Here is a 20947-nt window from a genome sequence, read left to right as displayed (position 1 = left end):
AGGGTTCCATGCAGGCTCATGGATCAGCCTGACGGATTGGGCCTTAGATTTTAAACACTTTATAAGACACAGCAGTCCCTGCTTAGGCTGTGTCCCAGAGTGTGAAGCATACCGTCATTGCTTAACAAATAAGAAACAATCCTAACAGGCCATGCAGTAAAACCCATTACTCCACCTAACTCCTTTTCTTGATTATGAGCTGTAAATATAAGACACACAGTGCTGAATATCAAAAGCAGAGCTGTGGTGATTAGAGAACAAGTGCAAGCTTTGGAATGGATATAAGCAGAGATGCTAATTAGAAGAAAAAAAAATCAATGAAGGCAAAGGAAAATAGCTTGAAGATGCTCAGTATAATTTTTCTTCACTGCATGTTAAATGAGATTTCTTCATTGTCTGACCCTTTTAGCATCAGAAAATCCTCTTCACGAGATGAAAGTAATTCAATTAGCATTTGCATGCTAGCTATTTTATTATGCTAACAGAATTTAGAGTATTCTCACCATCAGGGTTAAACTGTACTGTTTTTGCTTTCCAGAGACAAGTCAAGGGAAACTTAACATATCAATTAAGGGATTTTGTTTTTTTTGTTCTCACTGCCCGGCTTTCCCTACCAACAACAAAAAAGAAAAATATTACTCATTACCCACTTCTATTTCTTCACTCAGAAAAGCTGAACAGTGGATGATGTCAGCTGCACTCTTTTAAAGTTTTTAGAGAAAGATCACAAGTATATCAGTGTATTCCTCCCTGTGCAGGGAGTAATGATATATTGATATAATGCACATCTAACAAAGGCACAGTCACAGTCACTGCTGTGAAGGATGTGTGAGATGCCTGTAATATTTTATGAATATTAAGTGTTTGATTTTTATTTTATTGTTTGCTATATGATTTCAAGGAGGTAATTCAGGCATCAGCTCACCTGCATGTAAGCAGGAAAGTAGTCAAACACTTCTGACAGACACCTGTTTACCGATACGCCTTAAAAGACCACGCAGAGAAGCAATTGCTTTGAAGTCTATCCTTGACTCCCACCTAGTGGGCCACATAAACCAGTTTAAACAGGGTGAAGAGACACAGGGGGACAAGGGGCAAGTCTACACTACAAATAAGTTGACTTAAGTTACGTTGACATACAGCCACTGCAGTAATTGAATCAGTTTTACACATCCACACTATATCCTTGTGTCTGCAGTGCACATCCTCACCAGGAACGTTTGCACCGATTTAACTACCAGGGTGGGGCATTGGGGATGGTTTCTGAAAGGCAATCACAGTTGACATAAGCAATGCAGCATCTAGATCGACACTGCAGCAACCTAACTACATTGACTTAAGCGCTACACCTCTTGGTGAGGTGGAGTTATTAAATCAGTGTAGTGGGTAAGTTACATCGGTGAGAGCTACATTTTAGTGTAGAAAAAATATAGAGATGGGTTGACGTAAGGCAGCTCATGCCAATCTAACTCTGTAGTGTAGACCAAGCCAAAGGATTTTGGGGGTGGATAAAGGAAAGCAGTCCCTAGAGGAGGGAGACACACACAGACTGCAGGGAAGCAGACTGAACTCCAGTACCAGATGTGGGAGAGTCGAGATAAGTTAGGCCTACCTAAGCACTATGCCCCAATAGCAACTATGTGAGTGAAACCAGACAATCACTATGCTCTTGGATGAACTCTCAAAGGAAAATGATAAAAGACAAAACACCACATCATCTGTGGGTGAACACGTCTCACAAAGTGATCACTCTGTATCTGACCTATCAGTCCTCGTCCTCAAAGGAAACCTGCACAACTCTTTCAAAAAACGAGCCTGGGAGCTTAAATTCATAATTTTGTGAGACACTAAAAATCATGGATTGAATAGACACATTGGATTTATAGCTTATTACAACAATCTATAACCCATTATCAGTAATCACCCCCAGATGCTTCCCCCTTTCCTTTTCTCCCTATTACCAGAGCGGTGTTAACAGGTCACTTTATCTTGAATGGTCCCATGAAATATGTATTAACTACTTATGCTGAACCATCTGTTCCATCTTATATTTAGCTGTGACTTTCTGATTAAGTTTCCCAGACCTGAAGAACTCCATGTGAATATGAAAGCTTGTCTCTCTCTCACGGACAAAAGTTGGTCCAATAAAAGATATTGCCTCACCCACCTTGTCTCTTTCATTTCCTGTGACAAGCACAGCTACATGTATAAGCTTTAGGCAAGGCAGTTACACACATTGACAGGTTTTTAAATTTAAAAATACTTCACTCTTGTTATTCTTTGTTCTTACTGTTGAGATTAAACTATGCTTTGCTTTGGAAAGGCTGTTTTATGTTGTCATGGTATCCCCTCACTGGTAGGGTGTCTCCTCCTGGCTACTCTGGGGATTAGCTCCTTCCAGGTCCAACAGCTCCTTCTGTCACTCGTTCATGCACTCTGCTATCCCGTGCAACTCAGGGTGAACGCTCTTCATGGTTTGGCGCTCCCAGCCATTTCACTACAGTGCCTCCCTTCCGGGGTTTTAAAATCTGATCACATGACTATCCCAGAGCGTCTTCTGCTCCCCTGCCCAGTCTGTGCCACTTCCCCCAGGGGCTGGTAGGGGAACCCGAGCCCACCTACTAAACCAGGTTCCAGACCAGGGACTATGCTTAGCCAACTGTGTTCTGCTTTCTCCCAGACCCTGTTGCTCTTCCCCTACACACCTTCCTAAATCTTCTAACTCTCCTCTCTCTGAGTCAACCAGCCCACACTCCCTCCTCCCACAGAGTAACTGCAGACTACATAGCTCTGTAACTCTCAAACACACCTCTCTTCTCCCAGAAGGAAACTGCAGACTACCTCCTCTGCAGCTCTTTTCTGCTGCCCGCTTCCTGGCTTTATACCAGCCCTGCATGTTCCTTCTCAGCTGGGTCCCATCATCAGTCAGCCCCTCAAACCATAGCTCTCCCTTAGGTGCAGCCTATCAGGTGAATTCACCTAATTTACCCTGCTCTGCCTTGTGTGGGGGTGAACATCCCATCCAATCTGTCACTGTGTTCAAATACTGGTCACTCCTGAAGGGAAGACTTGTAGGGCTCAAACCATTCATGCCTGCTAAGGAATCATTGTTGCTACACACGGTGTTGTACTCCCAGTCTGAGAGGAAGAAAATTGTGTGACTCCACCCTGAGAAACAAAGACATGGGCTTGTAACACAGAGGGGGCGTGCTCAGAAAAACTAAGCAGCTTCCAAGGTGCAGATAGCCCTGGACAATGACAACTGTGTTTTGAGAAATCATCAGATGTGGCAACTGCAAGGCTGATCTGGTTTATTTTCTTCTACTGATAGCATAATATTGTTTTAACTCATATATTAGGAATTAGAGATAGAAAAGAACTATCAGGTCACACTGTAATTACCCTGTCAGTGCAGGACTGTTCTACTTGCTTTGCCCAGTTTAATTTTACAGGACTCAGGTGATGGAGCTTTCACTGAGAGACTATTTCACATCTTAACAGACCACATTAGTAAGGATTTACTTCCTGACAATTGGGCATCAGTGTAAATTTCAATGAAAAACCTCTCGGTGTAAATGGGACTCGCACCCAATTTTTATTGTTGTTGTGTTGGCACTTACAATGAAAGACCTTGTAAAATTTTACCGCAGGCTAATGAGTGAGTAAAATTTGCAAGCCTGATTAAAGGCAATAATTTTATGTGTTATTTTATTGACATATCCAAGGCTTTCAATTAAGCAGATCATTACTTACTATTACAAGAATTAATTGCCCCAGATATCTATGCTAAAGCCTTATTCAGAGTTAAATCCTACACAGTATACTCAGCTGTAAAGCTATTGATTACAGGCAGATGTCTTTTGCAGTGTAGCTCAATGAAAAGCCCAACTGCAGGAAAAATGCCATATTCTATGTTCACAATAATTCAGTTTTAGATACTGGTAACAGAAGAGTTGTAAGACAGCAACGATGATACAAAAATGTGATTACTGGGATATCTAATAATAGCCTCATTTGTTATCTTTTAAAATAAAGCTAGTTAATAAACAAATCAATGCAGAAAACTTGAACAGCAAAGCAAGGCATGGAATTGTTATCTTAATATTAAAGCAAGAAGGCTATTGTCAGTTGTTATACTGCAAGTTCACTTGCAGTAAAAGGAATAACATGAGTTTAAATCAGCACTTCATAAGATTCTGATGAAGGGGATGAGAAGGCTAAAATGCCTCTGGATTTATAGGAAATTAATAGTTTAGGATAATATTAGGTCTGTTCCAAAAATGGAAAGCATTTTCAGTGAAAAATTAAGAAAACAAAATAAAATGTGGATTTGTTTGTTTGAAAATGTGGCAGGTTTTAATTTTTCATTGAAATCAAACAAAAACATTCATTTTGATTCAAAAATCAAACATCTGAATTTGATTCAAACAGAAATCATTTCCTCCCTTCCCATTTTTGGTTCGACACTAGAAAAGGGGACAAAAGAGAGGGAAAGGGAGAAAACCCAAGAAATCCAGATTACCTTTTGTTTTGACCAAAAAAAGATCAATTCTAAAAATACAAACAGATTTTCAAGCAGAAAGTGGCATGCTTGTCTCAGTTCCTGAAGGGGAAAAATGAGTAAACAGATTTCATTACTATTTGTGATGACATTATACACTCCTGTTCAGTATGAAGAGGTTTTTCGGCTTATTCAAACACTCAATGCACTCATTCAAAATATTCAAGTGTTGCTCTACTCTGAAAAGTGTCTGTGAACACAGTGTCACGGTCTGCCTGTAAGTAAAAATCCATCCACATCCCTGCCCCCAACTACCAGCCCTGCAAACTCAGCCTCACGTTTCCCTTTTTTTGCAACACCATCATAGAATCACAGCATCACCGAATATCAGGGTTGGGAGGGACCTCAGGAGGTCATCTAGTCCAACCCCCTGCTCAAAGCAATAAATCAATAAATGTCCTGCTGGCTAAATTATATCCTGTGTTACATCCCCATTGCACAGATTTAACCAGATGGGATTTAACAAAACATGTCTGTGAATGATGCACAATAATAAGCAGAAATCCAGCTCATCCATCTGTTTTGACGCTACCAGGCTCAAAAGTAGTAAGATGCTATTTCTGTCACTCAAGTCAGTAGATATGACTGAATAAACACAAGGAGCCAGATCCTCAACAAGCGTACATCACATTAGCTCCACAAGTTTATGTCAACTGAAGATCTGACCCAAGGAATATTTCTGTTGAGTAAGAAGGTATAATTTTTGCTAGGTCATTTCTCACAATGGAACCTCATTTTAAGATCATGAAGTAAAATCCCAGAAGTAGAGAAATTTACAGCCAAAGGGACAATATCATCAAAGTTTAAGACCAAAAATTTTACTTGTGATAAATATCTAAGTTGAGACCAAGATTTTCAAGAGGGCTTAATGACACTTTAAAATCTGTAAAGCACTTTGAGATCCTCAGATGAAATTTTCAGAAGACCAAGCTAATATTATTGTTGCTTAAGGCTGACATTTTCAGAGATGACCTATAATTCTGAGTGCCTTGATTTTTGGATGCTTTAAAGAGGCCCAATTTTCAGAAGTGCTGAGTATCCGCCCACTAAAAATCCTTTAAGATGTCTCAAATTGGGCACACACAAAAAAATCTAGCATCCAAAAGGGATAGTCATTTTTGAAAATGTTGGCCTTCAGAAATATTATTTTCCTCCACTGTAACACATTTAAGCTGAGGATTTTAGAGTGTTTAACAAATATCAATAAATGATAGTAGCCCTGTGAGATAGGTAAGTACTGCGATCCCATTTTTACAGACAGGAAAATTAAGAGACTGAGGCCAAGTGATTGGACAAGATCCGTCAGGAGTGGGGAGTCTAGGAATAGAATCCTTATCAACTGTGGCTCTCTGGCTCAAAGGTTTGTGCCTTAACCAGAAGACTATTCTTCCCCCGCTTTTCTCACATCCCCCTGCCTACTTAGCCAGGCTGTCTGAGAAGGGGTAAGGAGATGCCAAGCGGGGGAGATAGATACTTATAATGTCCCAGCGTAAGAGGTTGAGGGTGGAGAGAAATCTGTGTATGACCCAATAGATGATGGAAGTCACGACTAATGGGTGATTGGATGTATGTGTGGTGGGGAGGATATTTGGCAAGTGATGGATCTGTGGGTGTGGGGACAGGCAGGTATGCGGTGTAAGTGTGTGTGTGCATGTGTCCGGAGAAGTTTAGTAGCAGAGAGTAAGAGAAGGTTGTGGCAGGCAGTGGAGAAAGAGAAGGGAGGGACAGTGGGAAGAGAAAGCAGGGAGAGATCAAATGGAAAAGAGAATGAAGGAAAAACTGGATCAGGAAGAAAGCAGGCCTTTAAAAAAGGAAAGAGAAAGGAAACTAAAAGCACAGGAAGCTAAAATTATTTATGATCAAAGTTTAATTCCAAATTAAATAAGTGGAAGCAAGTAAACAGTGATGGATTTTAGATGTAAATCTAAATTTTCAGCTTGGAAAAAAGGGGACTAAAGCGAGGATATGGTAGAGGTCTATAAAATCAAGAATGGCATGGCAAAAGTTAATAAGGAAGTGTTATTTACGCCTTCACATAACACAAGAATCAAGGATCACCCGCTGAAATTAATAGGCAGCAGGTTTAAAACGAACAGAAGGAAATAACTTCTTCACACAATGCACAGTCAACCTGTGGAATTTGTTGCCAGGGGATGTTGTGAAGGGCAAAACTATAATGGGGATCAAAAAAGAATTTGATAAGTTCATGGAGGAAAGGTTGATCAATAGCTATTAGCCAAGATGCTCTGGGTGTCTCTAGCTGGGGAGTGGACAACAGGGTCCATATTTGCCTGTTTGGTCATTCCTTCTGAAGCAACTGGCATTGGCCACTGTCAGAAGACAGGATAGTGCTAAACAAGATTAGAATTGTCAAACACTTCCAAGGAAAAGTTTAGGAGCCAGACTGAGATACATTAGCAAAGACAAGAAGGTAGGGGAATTTAAGGTCCTGATCCAAACACCGTTAAAGTCAATAGACAGAGTCGTCCTATCTTCAGTGGACTTTGAAGTAGGACTTAAAAAGACTTTAAATATTGTATTATGATTTTTTACGTAATCTCTATTCAGGCTGAAATGGAGATGACAAACTTCTCATTGAATAGGAAGACGTACTATTTTTCAGTATTATCTTTCAAAGCTACTTGTTTTAAAAGTGGGAACGCTAATGTTTTACTCCTCCTGAGAGAGTCACTTCAATTTATTTATATAAGGCCAGTACAGAAGGAATAAAAATATTAGGGGTTAAGTCTCAGCCTTGCCTCAACGTGTCCGCCCTTTTTGCGCACCCAATTTTGCATGTGCAAATAACCAAGGTTGCTATTGATTTAATGTAGATAACCAACTACCAGGCTGCATCTTCACCTCAGATATCTACATGACATTAGTCACGCCTGCCTTTATTTTCAAGCTCAGAAGGGAAGGCAGGCTTTTGATAATATGTCCCTTAATCTCTTGACGTAAAAAATGACTATCTGAGAAAGTAAGAGTGTGCTGACAACTATTGCTGAAGAGAGAAGGTACCTACCCTTTCTGACTTGAGAAGTACCGAGATAAGCCTAAGTATGCCATTGGGGTATTTGTTCTGCTTGAGTATACCTGGAAAAAAAGAACACTTGCACTGCAATAGACACAGATATACTATATTATAGCAACCCCCCAGGCATTGGCTATATATATATACACTCAAGAGTAATGCCTACGGCTGTTTTACACATCTCCAACAAAGCAAAATCGCAATAATGTACAAACACACACACAAAAGAGTAAACAACGTACTCCACCCAAGAAGTGGAGCCACGCTCCATCCCAGCGAGTAGAGCCAGACAATAACAATGATCTGCGATGTGTGTTTCTTGGAAGTCCACCGCATGGATTGCAGAGGCTTAGTGATCACAAGGTATCGATCAATGGAAATAGCTAATAAAGTCATCATTGAGGTTATTCCAAAGAGCGCCCCGCAAAAAGCATACAGGTCACAACCTAAACAGAAAAGTGGAGCGAAAGATTTTTAGTTTTCTAAACAAATGTAGAACTCTCTCTTATAGCCTGATGCAATAAACTTCCCATTTGTGATCACACTGTTCTTGACTCAAGACACTTTCCTCATCATAGGAATTTATACAGCCTTCCTGCCTCACCAATTTATTTTTTTTTAATAGGGCAAATATAAAATTAATATAAAAGGAAGCAGGAAAAATGTCCCACCTTGTACTGTAGGCTATGACTGAGAATCATTTGTCAATGGAAAACTGCCTCAAGAAAAATCCAATACAATTAAAGTTACATTTTCCTGGAATGCTGCCCAATATAATGACCTTAACTATACTGAAATAGACATTTGTCTCCTAGAGACAAAAGGATATATCAAAAAATGAACATTGTTTTACGCAGTGTTGTTGTACCTCTGTTGATCCCAGGATATTTAGAGAGACAGGATGGGTGAGGTTAAATCTTTTATTGGACCAACTTCTGTTGGTGAGAGAGAGAAGCTTTTGAGCTACATGGAGCTCTTCTTCAGATCTGGGAAACCTTACTCAGAGGGTAAATCTACACTGCAATTAAAAACCCATGGCTGGCCCAAACCAGTTGATTCAGGCTCCCAGGACTTGAGAAGAGGGGCTGTGGTATAGATTTTTGGGCTTGGGCTATCCTTTGGAACCCTCCCACCTTGCATGGTCGTAGAGCCTGAGCTTCTACACTGCAATTCAACAGCCCTTCAGCCTGAGACCCGTGAGCTCAGTCAGCTGGCACAGGCCAGCTGCAGGTTTTTAATTGCACTGTAGACATACCCAGAGTGTCACTGCTAAATACTAAATACCGGGTGAAACAGATGGTTTAGCATAAGTAGTTAACACCTATTTCAAGGGACCATTCAAGGTGAAGCGGCCAGTTAATACCTCTCCAATCTAGGGGGAAAGGGCCACCCAAATACCCTGAGAGAACCTGCTTCAATACAGAAATAAAACCCTCCGACTGCCACCCTACAACTGGAACCCATGCGGGGTATCAACAACAATTACAACCCACACTCAGTGAAGACCACATCATAAAAGAAATCAGGATGAATCCACTCTTTAGGCCTTCAAACAACCCCCCAACCTCTCCAAGCTCACCATCAGAAGCAAGCTCCCCATAGGCCACGATATACCAACTTTTAATGGCACCAGACCGTGCCAGAACAAGATACAAAACCTACAGACCAGTGGTGGGCAACCTGAAGCCCATGGGCCGCATGCGGCCCATCAGGGTAATCTGATTGCAGGCCAAGAGACATTTTGCTGATGTTGACCATCTGCAGGCATGCCCCCCTCTCATCCCACAGATCTCAGTGGCCACAGTTCGCTGTTATAGACTTAGTTTCACTGCTATGATGATCAACACCCCCCACAACACACCTTTCAAGATCCATGGGTCCAACACACGCCTATCACAACATGTGGTGTGCCTCATCCAATGCACTAAATGTCCCAGTAACAACTATGAGAGTGAAATGAAAATCACTATGCTCTTCAATAAATTCACATAGGAAAATGATAAAAGACAAAAAACACCGTATAACCTTTCACTTTTCACAGAATGACTGCTCTGTATCTGACTTTACAGCCCTCATCCTCAAAGGAAACATGTACACCTTCAGAAGGAGAGCCTGGGAGCTTAAATTCATAACTCTGCTAGACACTAACAGTTACAGACTGAACACAGACACTGGAATTATGGCTCATTTAAACAATCTGTAACCCATTTAATCCCGTGCAGTGATGCTGGAACTCTGTTAATAGTGGGGGTGCTGAAAGCCAGCCCCCCTACTCCTGTCCTTCCCCCACCCCAGCTGGGGCCGGGAGCAGGGTCGTGTCTCTGGGAGAGGGGGACCCAGACAGGGGTAAGGGGGCTGAAGATAGGGTCACAGCTGGGGGTAGGAGTGGGAGCGGGAGCAGGGCCAGGAGTGGAGCCCCAGGCTGGTAACTGGGACCCGGGAGGGTGTGGGGTCGGCAACTGGGAGCCCCAGGCAGAAGCCCGCATAAAACCTGGGGGTGTTGCAGAACCCTCTGCACCTCTAGTTCCCGCGCCTATGATCCCGCACCTCCCATCCCAGACTCTTTCTCCAACCCCTTCCCTGTATGACTGGAGAGGGGTTAATGGGCACTTCACCTTTAATGGTCCCTTGAAATATGCCTTAACTACTCATGCTAACGATTCATTCCATCTTGTGTTTAGCTGTGACACACTTGTACCTTTCCCAGACCTGAAGAAGAGCTCTGTGTAACTTGAAAGCTTGTCTCTCTCACCAATAGCCGTGGTCTTATAAAACTTCACCCATATTGTATCTCTAACTTTGTTTTATATGAATTAAAAATGCAGAGGTGCTTTTGACTTCATGCCTATTTAAAAGCCTTGATAGAGAAAACAGCCACTGGTCCTATGAAATATGGTACAAAATGTTCTTTAAAGTTACAATTTTCACTCTGAGGCAGAATGATTTTTCCTTTGTATATTCTGCTAATAGACAAAGACAGACAGAGTTGCAATTTGAAGAATTTGACCTGGAAATCAGTGTTTCTTAGGATTTTCTGTGACACCGTGTTACCACACGTGATGGTACACTAGAGAAACATGATCGTATGCTAGAGACAGCACATAGTTCAAAATGACACAATTGACACCAAAAGTAATGTCAATGTCAGGAGCATGGAGGTAGTGGACCAAAATCCAGATAATTGTCCCATTTATGATCCTGACAGGCATGGCAGGATTTGTACCGATATCTAAATAGCAAAGTGGGAGAGACAAACAATATTGCAAGCCCAATGAATAAATCTCTTCTGCTGGTACTAAATAGGTTGTTTCAGGACCTGATTCACCACTGTGCTACTCCAGTTTTATGCTGATTTATTTCTATTGCTATCAATGGAATTATGCCAACCTAAATGCAGAACTAACACAATTGTGAATCAGGCCTTTAATTGGAGCTTGCAATATTTTCAAAGGAGCTACAGTTTAGACCTCACATGCTTCCTTGTTTCGGGAAAGAGAGAAGCAGTTGAGGCCATCATTTGGCTCTCTTATTTTGCGATTCTCTTTACTGATTGAATTCTCCCAGGAGCCTCGCACTAGGTTCCAGGTATACATTTCGAAACAAATAAATACATAATTCACTGTCAATCAAGAAAAAGAAAAAAACTCTATATATGGCTTAACAAATTATGAATTATTCTACCCATCATCAAGCATGGTAACTGGCTTTACATGCTAAGTGGTCATGTGACCACTATGGTGTTACTCTTGAAGCCAGAAGTTTGATTCCTTTCATTCAAAGAACTGGAAGGGGAAGGAACCAAACCTATAAAACACAAGAGGGTAGGGATTCAGTGACTTTCTGCCAGTCCTGTTGGTTGATGATGTCAAGACTTTGGCTTGTGCCTCAAGAGTCTTGTGTGACTGCCTCCATGCCACAAGCTGATGGCTAAGATAGGTTCCCATGCAGAGGGAGATATGAAGTAGTATTGAAAAGTACCTATTTCGCCAAGTATCCACTCTTTGTGCAAACTGTTGATAAAGCAAATGGGGGCCTGAGAAGCAGACATCAGGAAGTCACTCACAGCCAAATTCATTATAAAGTAGTTTGGTGCTGTCCTCAGTTTCTTGTTGCTTAAAAATAATGCAATAAAATAAATAAATACAAGCCAGAGAGTTAATTTTGTTTTTACTGTTTACTTAGTCAAAGAATCTGACACTTTCTAGGTTACAATTTTATGCTTCATTCATCAATCCATTACCATTCATCCATTATGGATGTCAGGATTTTGGAACAATGACGAGGGGAAGAGGAAAGGATCTATTTTCCAACATTTTATCAATAAATGTAGAAATATATTGAATATACCCATACTTACCACACTCCATTTTAACAGAATAGGAGAGAACTCTAAATTTCCCGAGAAACATGTTTTTGCTCAATAGAGCCGGATCCTGACATGTGCTGAGCACGCTCAGTTACCATTGACAGCAGTCGGTTGAGAGTGCTCACCATTTCACTGGGTCAGACCCTAACAGAGAGTACAGCATCAAAGGCTGCCCATGGGCGATCACTGAATTTTTAATAGCTGCTGTGCTGGTTTAGTCAGTCACTGTATTAGCAGGATCTAACTCATTTTTTGCAAAGTGCTTTTTGATAACCTAAGCATCAAAGGAGATACACAAGACCAAATGACATTTTATTCATCTAGAGTCTTAAATTATAGAGCTGTTTATAAGAAGCAAACCTCTAGACTACATACTTATAACTAAAACAGTAACTGGGGTGTAAAGAGACAAAGTACCACAAGGTACAATTACATATTTTCTTTTCGTCCAACGAGCACAGTAGTATTTATAACATTTGCATTAACTTGTATGCCACATTTCTGCCTGGGAGAATTGTTACATCCCAGCTATAAATCCTTGAAGATATACATGCAGAATGGAAATGCTGAGACAATTTTAACTGCTTCAGTGCCACCTAATGTAACAGGTACATGGGGCAAAATACACACTCACCACTGCTCTGTGTACCTACCATAATGATCACAGATGGGTTAATATTGCAATAGAATCTCCTTAGACGTTTTTAAGGTCAGGCTTGACAAAGCCCTGGCTGGGATGATTTAGTTGGGGATTGGTCCTGCTTTGAGCAGGGGATTGGACTAGATGACCTCCTGAGGTCCCTTCCAACCCTGATATTTTATGATTCTATGATCTTTATGATGTGCTTCATCAAAGAAGCTGAAGCAATGAAGCAGTTTGCCACAATGAGCTACTGTAGTTATAACCATAATTTTATCTGACCCCTCCATTGTAAAGAAGTTTGTATGCAATGCTGATTCTACTCTCTTGGCTTCTAAAATCATTAAACTGGAAAGTGACTGTAAAAGTGGCACTGTGGAGCTTTCATCTCAATGATTTTCTGTGCTGTTTCTCATTTGCATATTCATTTAAATTCAAGGCATATGCCAAAAGTGGCACTCAGCTTCCCCAAAGCAGTGACTTGCATAGAAAAGCCTGACCAAGGTGTAACCTACATGTTCTGCCTACTGTAAATACTGCTGTCTCATCTCTCGCTCTCTCCACTCAATCTTTGTTGAAAATTTTAGCTGCGCCAAATGGATCCACCCTTCAGCTATCAGAAAGTGCTTCAAAGAAGCCATATACTAACTGTCCAACTGCAAAGAAAAAAAACCCCCACATTTTAAATGAAAGCTTAGATTTTGCAGGACACTGCAGAATGCAGCAAAATGTGTGAAATTGCTACAACTGCAGTTTTCACAAAACCAGAACTTTCTTCTGTCCCTGATGTTAAACACTGCCAATTTAAAAAAGCTATTTTTAAAAGAAAAATGTGCGTTATCTATTTTACTTGTAACATATCTAATGAGCATGCTCAAAAGTGATTTTCCAAGAGCATATAGTAATATTATCGAACCAATATTTTTTTCAAACTCACTGGCTGATGGAGCACTATTAACAGGTCAAGTCTCAAAGTTGAGCCATTTTTAAATTTCTGTATGAAGGGCAAAATAGTAAGTGTTGCAATAATATTTTGCTGTGGGAAAAGTATATCAACATCAGTCTGTGGGAATCAGTATCAAAATTCAGACAGCCAGGGCTGGATTTACACTTTATGTGCCCCTCGGAACAGCATCTTCAGCCCCCCTGGCCTCCGCCCACCTACAGCTGACCCTGCATCAATATGAATGTGAAACTTATTGTGTATTGTGTCAAATTTGTGCCGACCACAATATACTGGTCCCTTTCCTCCCTGCAGCAGCCCCTCAAAGCAGCGTTGCCCGCTCCTAGCCCCCCCTCTCCGCTGGTGGAGCAGTCCCAGGGCAGTCGGGGCAGCCAGGGCACAGCCTTCCCTGGAACACACGAGACCCTCTGCTATGCATGGCATTCCCAGCCTGAGCCGGGCAAGGTGCAATGAGGGAACTGTGCCTCTCCCCACTGTGAACAGGCCCTGGGTGTCTTCCGTCCCTCATGCAGCCCAGCATGGCAGCCACGCTCCTGCTCTGCCTGTGCAAGTGAATGGGGCACCAGCCACTCCAAACCCTGTCCTTCCCAGGCACAGGCAGCCGAGATTGGGAAGTGGCTGGGATGCTCCCAGAACCTGCTGCAGCCACCCCTCCTGGCCATGGCTCAGAGTGCCCTCATGTGGGCTGACTTGGACGCTCACCCTGCTCCAGCCCCACATGTTGTGCAGCAACCAACCCATGCCAGGAGACAACTTTTCACTTTTAGGCACCGCTACTGTGCCTAATTGGAAATCCGGCCCTACAGACAGCTGACCCAGATTCACCCCTCTGCTGCTGTGAGCAAAAAAGATGATGAAGCCCTCAGATCTTGGATGGGAAGGTATAAAGGCTGTGAGTGCTGGCTCCACACCATGCTCTGCTTGTCTCTCCTGATGGCAGGAAAAATTTCTCATAGGTGTCAGGCCCTTGGTGTGGGATGGGACCACTTCCCTGTGCCATTGTTCTCCACTAAACCAGCCTTTCCAGACGGGTGTGAAAAAACACCCCCAAGTAGCATACGTTTTACCAGCCTAAACGCTGATGTGCACATCACTATGTCAGTGGGAGCTGCTCTCCCGCCGACACAGCTACCGCTGCTTGTTGAGCTGGTTTTATTATGTCGACAGGAGAACTCTCCCTGCTTTACATTGTCACGAGCCATCAAAGTATAAATACAGACAGGAATCCTACTGTCTGTCTGCAGGCATGGAGAGCATTGATGGCATATCCTCATTTCATGTACCATGGCGCTTCCTGGATCCAAATCCCCCCAGCCCCAGCACCTTCAGGTGACTGTATGAGGCAGTCTTCATAGTATCTTTCACATATTCTTGGGCGGTAGAGGGTGAAGGGAGTTGGGGACAGAGCAAGAGAGAATATAATGGTGCAATTAAGCATTTCTTCAAATCTGTAATTTTAGTCCATCATAAAACAAATCCCATGTGTTTATTTTCTCATAGTTTTTAATTACTCAAAGGAAAAGGAATTTACAGTGATGCTCCTAGTGATAATATGCACATGGTCATTTCTGCATCTCACATCATCAACAAATATGTGCAGAGAGGAAACTGATTCAGAATATTCTCTCTCTCACACACACACACACACTCTACTGAACAAACTCAAGTCATTGGGCTTGCTAAATCAACCATGTCTGGAACTGAATTTCTGTACCTGTAAAATGCATAAAAAACCAAAAGGTTTCCTGTAACTCCAATAGATCCAATTATAAGAACACAGGTTCCAGTAGCATAAAGGATATGATCAGGAACGTCTGCTTTTGTCACAGTGTGGTGACGAGTTCCCGTATCCAGGATCTGAAAAGAAAAGAAAAGGAAAAATAAAAGTTACTACAATCAGTGCTTTTAATCAAGTTGACAATTAGTCTATACACTGTACCTCCCTAAACACATGCTGCAAAATAAAGCCAGATTCTTACATACCATTGAAGCACTTTTGTAGGGCTGTGTAAAAAATCTGGCCTTACCATTGGCAATGCTATATTCGTACTATGTGTAAACAGAGCACTTCATTCTCCAAGCCTCTCTACCCAGCACCTTTCACAAACAGCATACAAAAAATGTAAGGCAAAAATGAACTACTAGACTGTGGGAGAGATTGCAAGAACAGTCTCATATTTAAGATAAGAAGCTGGCACTAAATATATCTAGATACTTACTTTTTTGCTGGGGGACATGTGGATAAAGCTAAAGAATATGGAGTTTAAGGAGACTTCCTTATAAAATCCTCTTTTATTTATATTATTTAATATTTATGTCAAGTGCCATGATGCTTGCAAATCACTACATATTTGGATAGCAAGCTGAGGCCTCTGCTTGTCTGCGAAGATTTGTAACCACATCCTCTCAACCCACCCCCATCCTCTGCCTGTTGTCTCCTGTCTCACTGTAGATTGTAAGCCTTTTGAGGTAGGGACTGACTTTTTTGTATGTGCCTGTACAGTGCCTAGCACAATGGGGTCGCAGTCTTTGACAAGTATTCCTAGATGCTACCATAATACAAATAATAGTTTTATACATGTGCATGTTGCTTTACAGAGGGAATTGAAAGTACAGTACCTGCCCAAAGGAACTACGAAAAAAATACAATCTTTTAAAAAATTATTCAGGTCACCCGTTAATGGAGTTAAATTTCCATCATAATCCTGAATGACCTTTTTTGGGTTAAATAATACAGATTTCAAGAAGAGGAAAATATTTTAAAAATTGTCAGAGGCACAACATACATGTTAGGAATTATGAGATTAATCTGATTATATGAAAAAGGCAAAGATGTGTTGGCATATAAATAGGCATCATATTTTCTGAAACAACAACCCAATCTAAATTAGTGTGCATTCTATATAATGCAACATAAACCTCAAAAAAACCCCAAAAAACAAAAGCTCATCATGCCTCTGCTTTTATAAGTAGCATTGCCAACTGTCAACATTATTTCTAACCTTATCCCTTCAGTTGACCTTGGGAATGACAAAGACTAAAGTTTCCTTTGTTTCTATTCCCCCCCCCAGTCCTCTTGACTGATGGTGCTGAGAACTCTACATGGAAAAATTTGAAGAAAAGAGGAAAAACAGCAGCTGTAGCAATGATTGTGTCAGTACAAACTCATTAAATAATTTTGACATTCCCATTACTGCCAAAATCACAAGTGCATTAATAAAAAATGTCACCAATTCCCTGTGTATGTTTTTTTTTTACACAAGTTTAAGTCTATTGCTGACCAAATTCAGCAAACAAGACAGCCTGTGGCTAATTCACTCAGATCTTATTAGCATTGTCAATGAGATGATTGTGAATTGCCAGTCTAACAGATTATTTACTAATTGCTAATAGTGTGTTGCTCCATCTATAGCCATATAGGGGTCTTACAAACTAGTTCAAACACTAACAGTTTAGATAGTAGTCTTTGGACCTATGGCAATTTTACACCAGCAGAGGATCATGCTCACAGAGCCAAATTCTGCCCTCATATGCACCCAGGGTTACACAGGATGTAAAGCAGGGCAGACTGTAGCCCGTAAGATCAAAACCAGGCGATAATACAAGCTCAAGAAGGTCTGGACTCTTCACCCAAAGGTATCACAGACCTAGTGGATTTGAAGAAGGTGAGTGAAGCTCCTCTTTTCAATTTGCCTCTCCCTAGTTCCACAGTCCTCCTTGATCTCTTTCTGACCTTTTCTATTACATGTTTTTCACCTCCTATTGCCTCAGTTCTCCACACAACCACCACCCTCCTCCCTGAAATTAATGGCAGGCCTGCACATAAACACAGATAATTGTGTGATCTTGTTAGTGTCACCTTATCTGTGCCACCCACTGCTATCCTATTATTTACTATGGTATTGCTCATTGCATCTTACCTGTAATGAGATAGTAAGCTCTTTGACACAGGAATTTTTGTTTGTTCTATGAGGTGTCCAGTACATTTTGGGATGCTGTAAAAAATATAATTATAATAGGGCAGGTATGGGATGTGTGGGAAAGAAAAGGGCATTCGAATATAGGGTCTCCAAAGGACAGATAGCATTAGCAGAGAGACCTTACAGTCTAAGTCTAGAGTCAAAGAGGAGAAGCCCTTTTCTGGAAAGCATTTGTTTTCTCTGTGAATAAACCGGCAAGAACTTGGACAGGCTGGGAGGAGGGTTTAGACATGGGAGATTATTTTATGGAACATCTTGGTAGAGAAGCCTCACCAGAAGTTGTAAGCACACTGTTGACTCATATTTAGCTTGTGATCCACTATGACCCCCAGATCCTTTTCCACAGTACTCCTTGCTAGTCATTTCCCATATTGTATGCATGTGACTGACTGTTCCTTCCTAAATGGAGTACTCTGCATTTGTCCTTCTTGAATTTCATCTCATTTTCTTCAGACCATTTTTCCAGTTCGTCCAGATCATTTTGAATTTTAATCCTACCCTCCAAAGCACTTGTAACCCCTCCCTACTCGGTACCATCTGCAAACTTTATAAGTGTACTCTCTATACCATTATCTAAATCACTGATGAAGATATTGAACAAAATTGGACCCAGAGCTGATCCCTGTGGGCCTCACTCGATATGCCCTTCTGGCTTGACTGTGAACCACTGATAATTACACTCTGGGAATGGTTTTCCAACCAGTTACGCACCCACCTTAGAGTAGCTCCATCTAGGCTGTATTTCCTTAGTTTGTTTATTAGAATGCCTCTCCACTAGTAGCTTTCTCCACCTTCTGAACTGAAAAATGAGAGCTGTTAACTTATGGTACAGCCAATGAGCAGGTACTGTACTGTACAACTAACCCATTAGCAAGGATGAGCAGAAATGCCATGCCCGATATACGGTTTAGACCCAGGCCGATATTGATCCACATTGTAGACATAAATTGGGTGATGGCTCTCTTATGGAACTATAAGAGGATTTAGTCCAATCCTGCAAGGTGTGGGTTCCTGCTGTTAGTTCCTGAGCAACCTCAATGCTCCTTGGCCATGATAGGAAACTAGGTTGCTCAGAAACTTTTAAGACACACTAAGGACCTTGCAGGATTGGACAGAAAATGAGGACCTGGGAGACAGTGGGTCCTGGAGAATTTTTTTTAAAAGACAGAAGTGGTGAGTGGATTTGTGGCTTCTCTTTTGGATTTGATTGGGTTTCTGAGCAGAAATCTTAAACAGTTAAGAAATTCAGTTAACTGCCCATATTGACTGTGGAAAAAACACAGAATTTGAGAAGCTGTCAGAATCATCTGAGGCTTTTTTTCCCTTGTTATACAACATAGGCTTTTTATGCCAGAGTACATGCTCTTGGGCTGTAACTGAACTTCCACAGCAGTGGAAGAAGGTACTCCATGTTTGGCGTTGGGATTCATAAGTTAATTAGGGACAGATTCTGTTTTGTGATTTCTGAGAGGCACAGCATAGAAAACTCATCCCGAGGACTGGGTGGGGACAAAGGCAGCCTTAAACTATTTTTGTGCCTCCCAGATTCGGAGCTGCTGCAAGGACTGAAATAACATGCTCCACTCTCCCCTGTCCACCATCACCTCCACAGCACAGGTTAGAGCAGCCTCGGGGGCACAGTTAATTTGGTCACTCATTGTTATGATTTTATATTTATCACGGTAATTGCTTCTTTATGAAAAAGTGGCTATAAACCCACTTTAATTTACATTTTCTTCCAGTTCCTCTGTATCTATGTTACAATATATAAGGGATATTGAACTCCTTTATATATTGACAAGTGGATGCATGTGGGTCTAAGAGAATCTAACAAAGTGCAACAGTGGATTAACTATTGCCCAAAAGAAACATACAATCTAAAAAATTTGATAATGCCATAGGAATAAACCAGTTATATTCTCAACATCACCTATCAGTAACCCCAAGTTCCCGGCATACCCAGTCTCATGACTCAATGTGGGGAGGGAAAATTACTAAATTCAGTTGTTTTGCAATTAATAGGACTTGACAGCTAGAATGTGATTCACATGAAGGCCTCACAGTCCACAGAACTAATCAATAAAAACAAAAATGTAATGATTGGTGAAGTCTATACTTTTGTTTTGTCTGTTACAAAACTGTCTAATTTTTCCACATTCATACTTCCATGCCTCTGAAGTTTGTCTAACAGCCTTAAAGTGCAAATTCTACTCAGAAAATTATATAAAAATGGCATCAGATCTGCTTTCTGGGTGTATTCAGAATTATATCTGCTGACAGTAATAAAAATATGTTTTATTTCTATTATTTCTGAAAAGTCAGCACAGATAGGAGAATTATTTGGATTCTATTCCTTCTTGCACATCATCTGCAGTATTATGACAGGAATGTCCAGATGGTGCTGTGACATCGTTTTACAAGTTATTTTTCTTTGCATATGAGCAAGTTTCTAGTCCTGGAAGAAATGCTGTGTTGTTTGTTCTGTTGTGGTTCCTTTAGGGGAACTGTGGCAAGCAGCTACAGAGTTTGCTCTCTGCCTTAATCTCTGTAACTATAGTCAGTTCTTGAGGCAGAGTCGCTCCCTGAGAATTGAGCATTGGTGTTTGTCTCAGAGTTCTTAAAGAGAAGATTGTTTGCATGCTGTTTGTGACCACTTCTGTTTCAAGACTTGTGTATATGTGTAAAAAAAACCAAGTTACACTAAGAATATATTCAAAGTCTGCACCGCTGATTTCTCCTCCAATCGGAAACTGACTTGTAAGACCCCAACATTTGTTACTACTCGGCAGAGGCATGATGATAAAATTCTTCATTAAGTTCCAATTACACAGCCATTAAACCTGTATTAACCAACTGAAAGCGATATGGTGGCACAGATTCTACCTTAGAGCCAAATCTGACCTGCAGAGCTTTTATCATTGGTGATGGTCTGTGAGAAAGAATTAACTCAGATTTATCTGCAAATCCCAAATGGAGTTTCTGAGGCCGGCAATTAGGGAAAAATAAATGTTTTTCCATGGAAGCATATTTTATCTGGAAATCATTGAGACAAACACAATTCTATACTGTCATTTTTTAGTCACCATCCAGAATAGAAGTGTACTTTAAATTAGTGACGAATGCTAAGACTCTATAAAGTACACAGAAGATATTCTCTGTTGAGCAGGATAAGAAAGAGGACTTTTTAAACTGTACATGCATTTTTCTATCTTCCCTATATTTGATTAAAGTTTATGCCTATTCAGTAAATAAAATTGGTAACAAAATGTGCTTTTCCCTGAATCCCTCCTGCACTATTTAAGGATATGCACACAGGTTATTGTGGGGCAGAGTTTCAAACATTATTATAAGCCATAGTGTGCACAGGGTCCAACTGACTAGGACCGTATGGCTTCCCTTTGC

General features: G+C 41.1%; 1 protein-coding gene across 3 annotated transcripts in view; it reads right to left on the bottom strand.

Moving 5' to 3' along the window:
* LOC125635606 (melanopsin) overlaps nt 1-20947 on the bottom strand; it is a 77199-nt gene that overhangs the window by 40148 nt on the left and 16104 nt on the right. For 2 of the 3 annotated variants that reach the window (XR_007356313.2, XM_048847490.2), the window contains exons 2-4: nt 15280-15422; nt 11574-11707; nt 7838-8041 (exon numbers count right to left, since the gene is read on the bottom strand). Coding sequence is in view for 2 of the 3 variants with exons in the window: in XM_048847490.2 (XP_048703447.2) it covers nt 7838-8041; nt 11574-11707; nt 15280-15422 (481 nt within the window). In the remaining variant the exon portion in view is untranslated. The remainder of the gene's footprint in view (nt 1-7837; nt 8042-11573; nt 11708-15279; nt 15423-20947) is intronic. The other variant, XM_075127529.1, reaches the window with a different exon arrangement.

This window comes from Caretta caretta, chromosome 4 (genome assembly GCF_965140235.1).
Source record: "Caretta caretta isolate rCarCar2 chromosome 4, rCarCar1.hap1, whole genome shotgun sequence".
In the NCBI taxonomy this organism is placed as follows: Eukaryota; Metazoa; Chordata; order Testudines; family Cheloniidae; genus Caretta; species Caretta caretta.
Note: the sequence above shows the minus strand (reverse complement) of the source record. Positions and strands in the feature narration are given on the sequence as shown.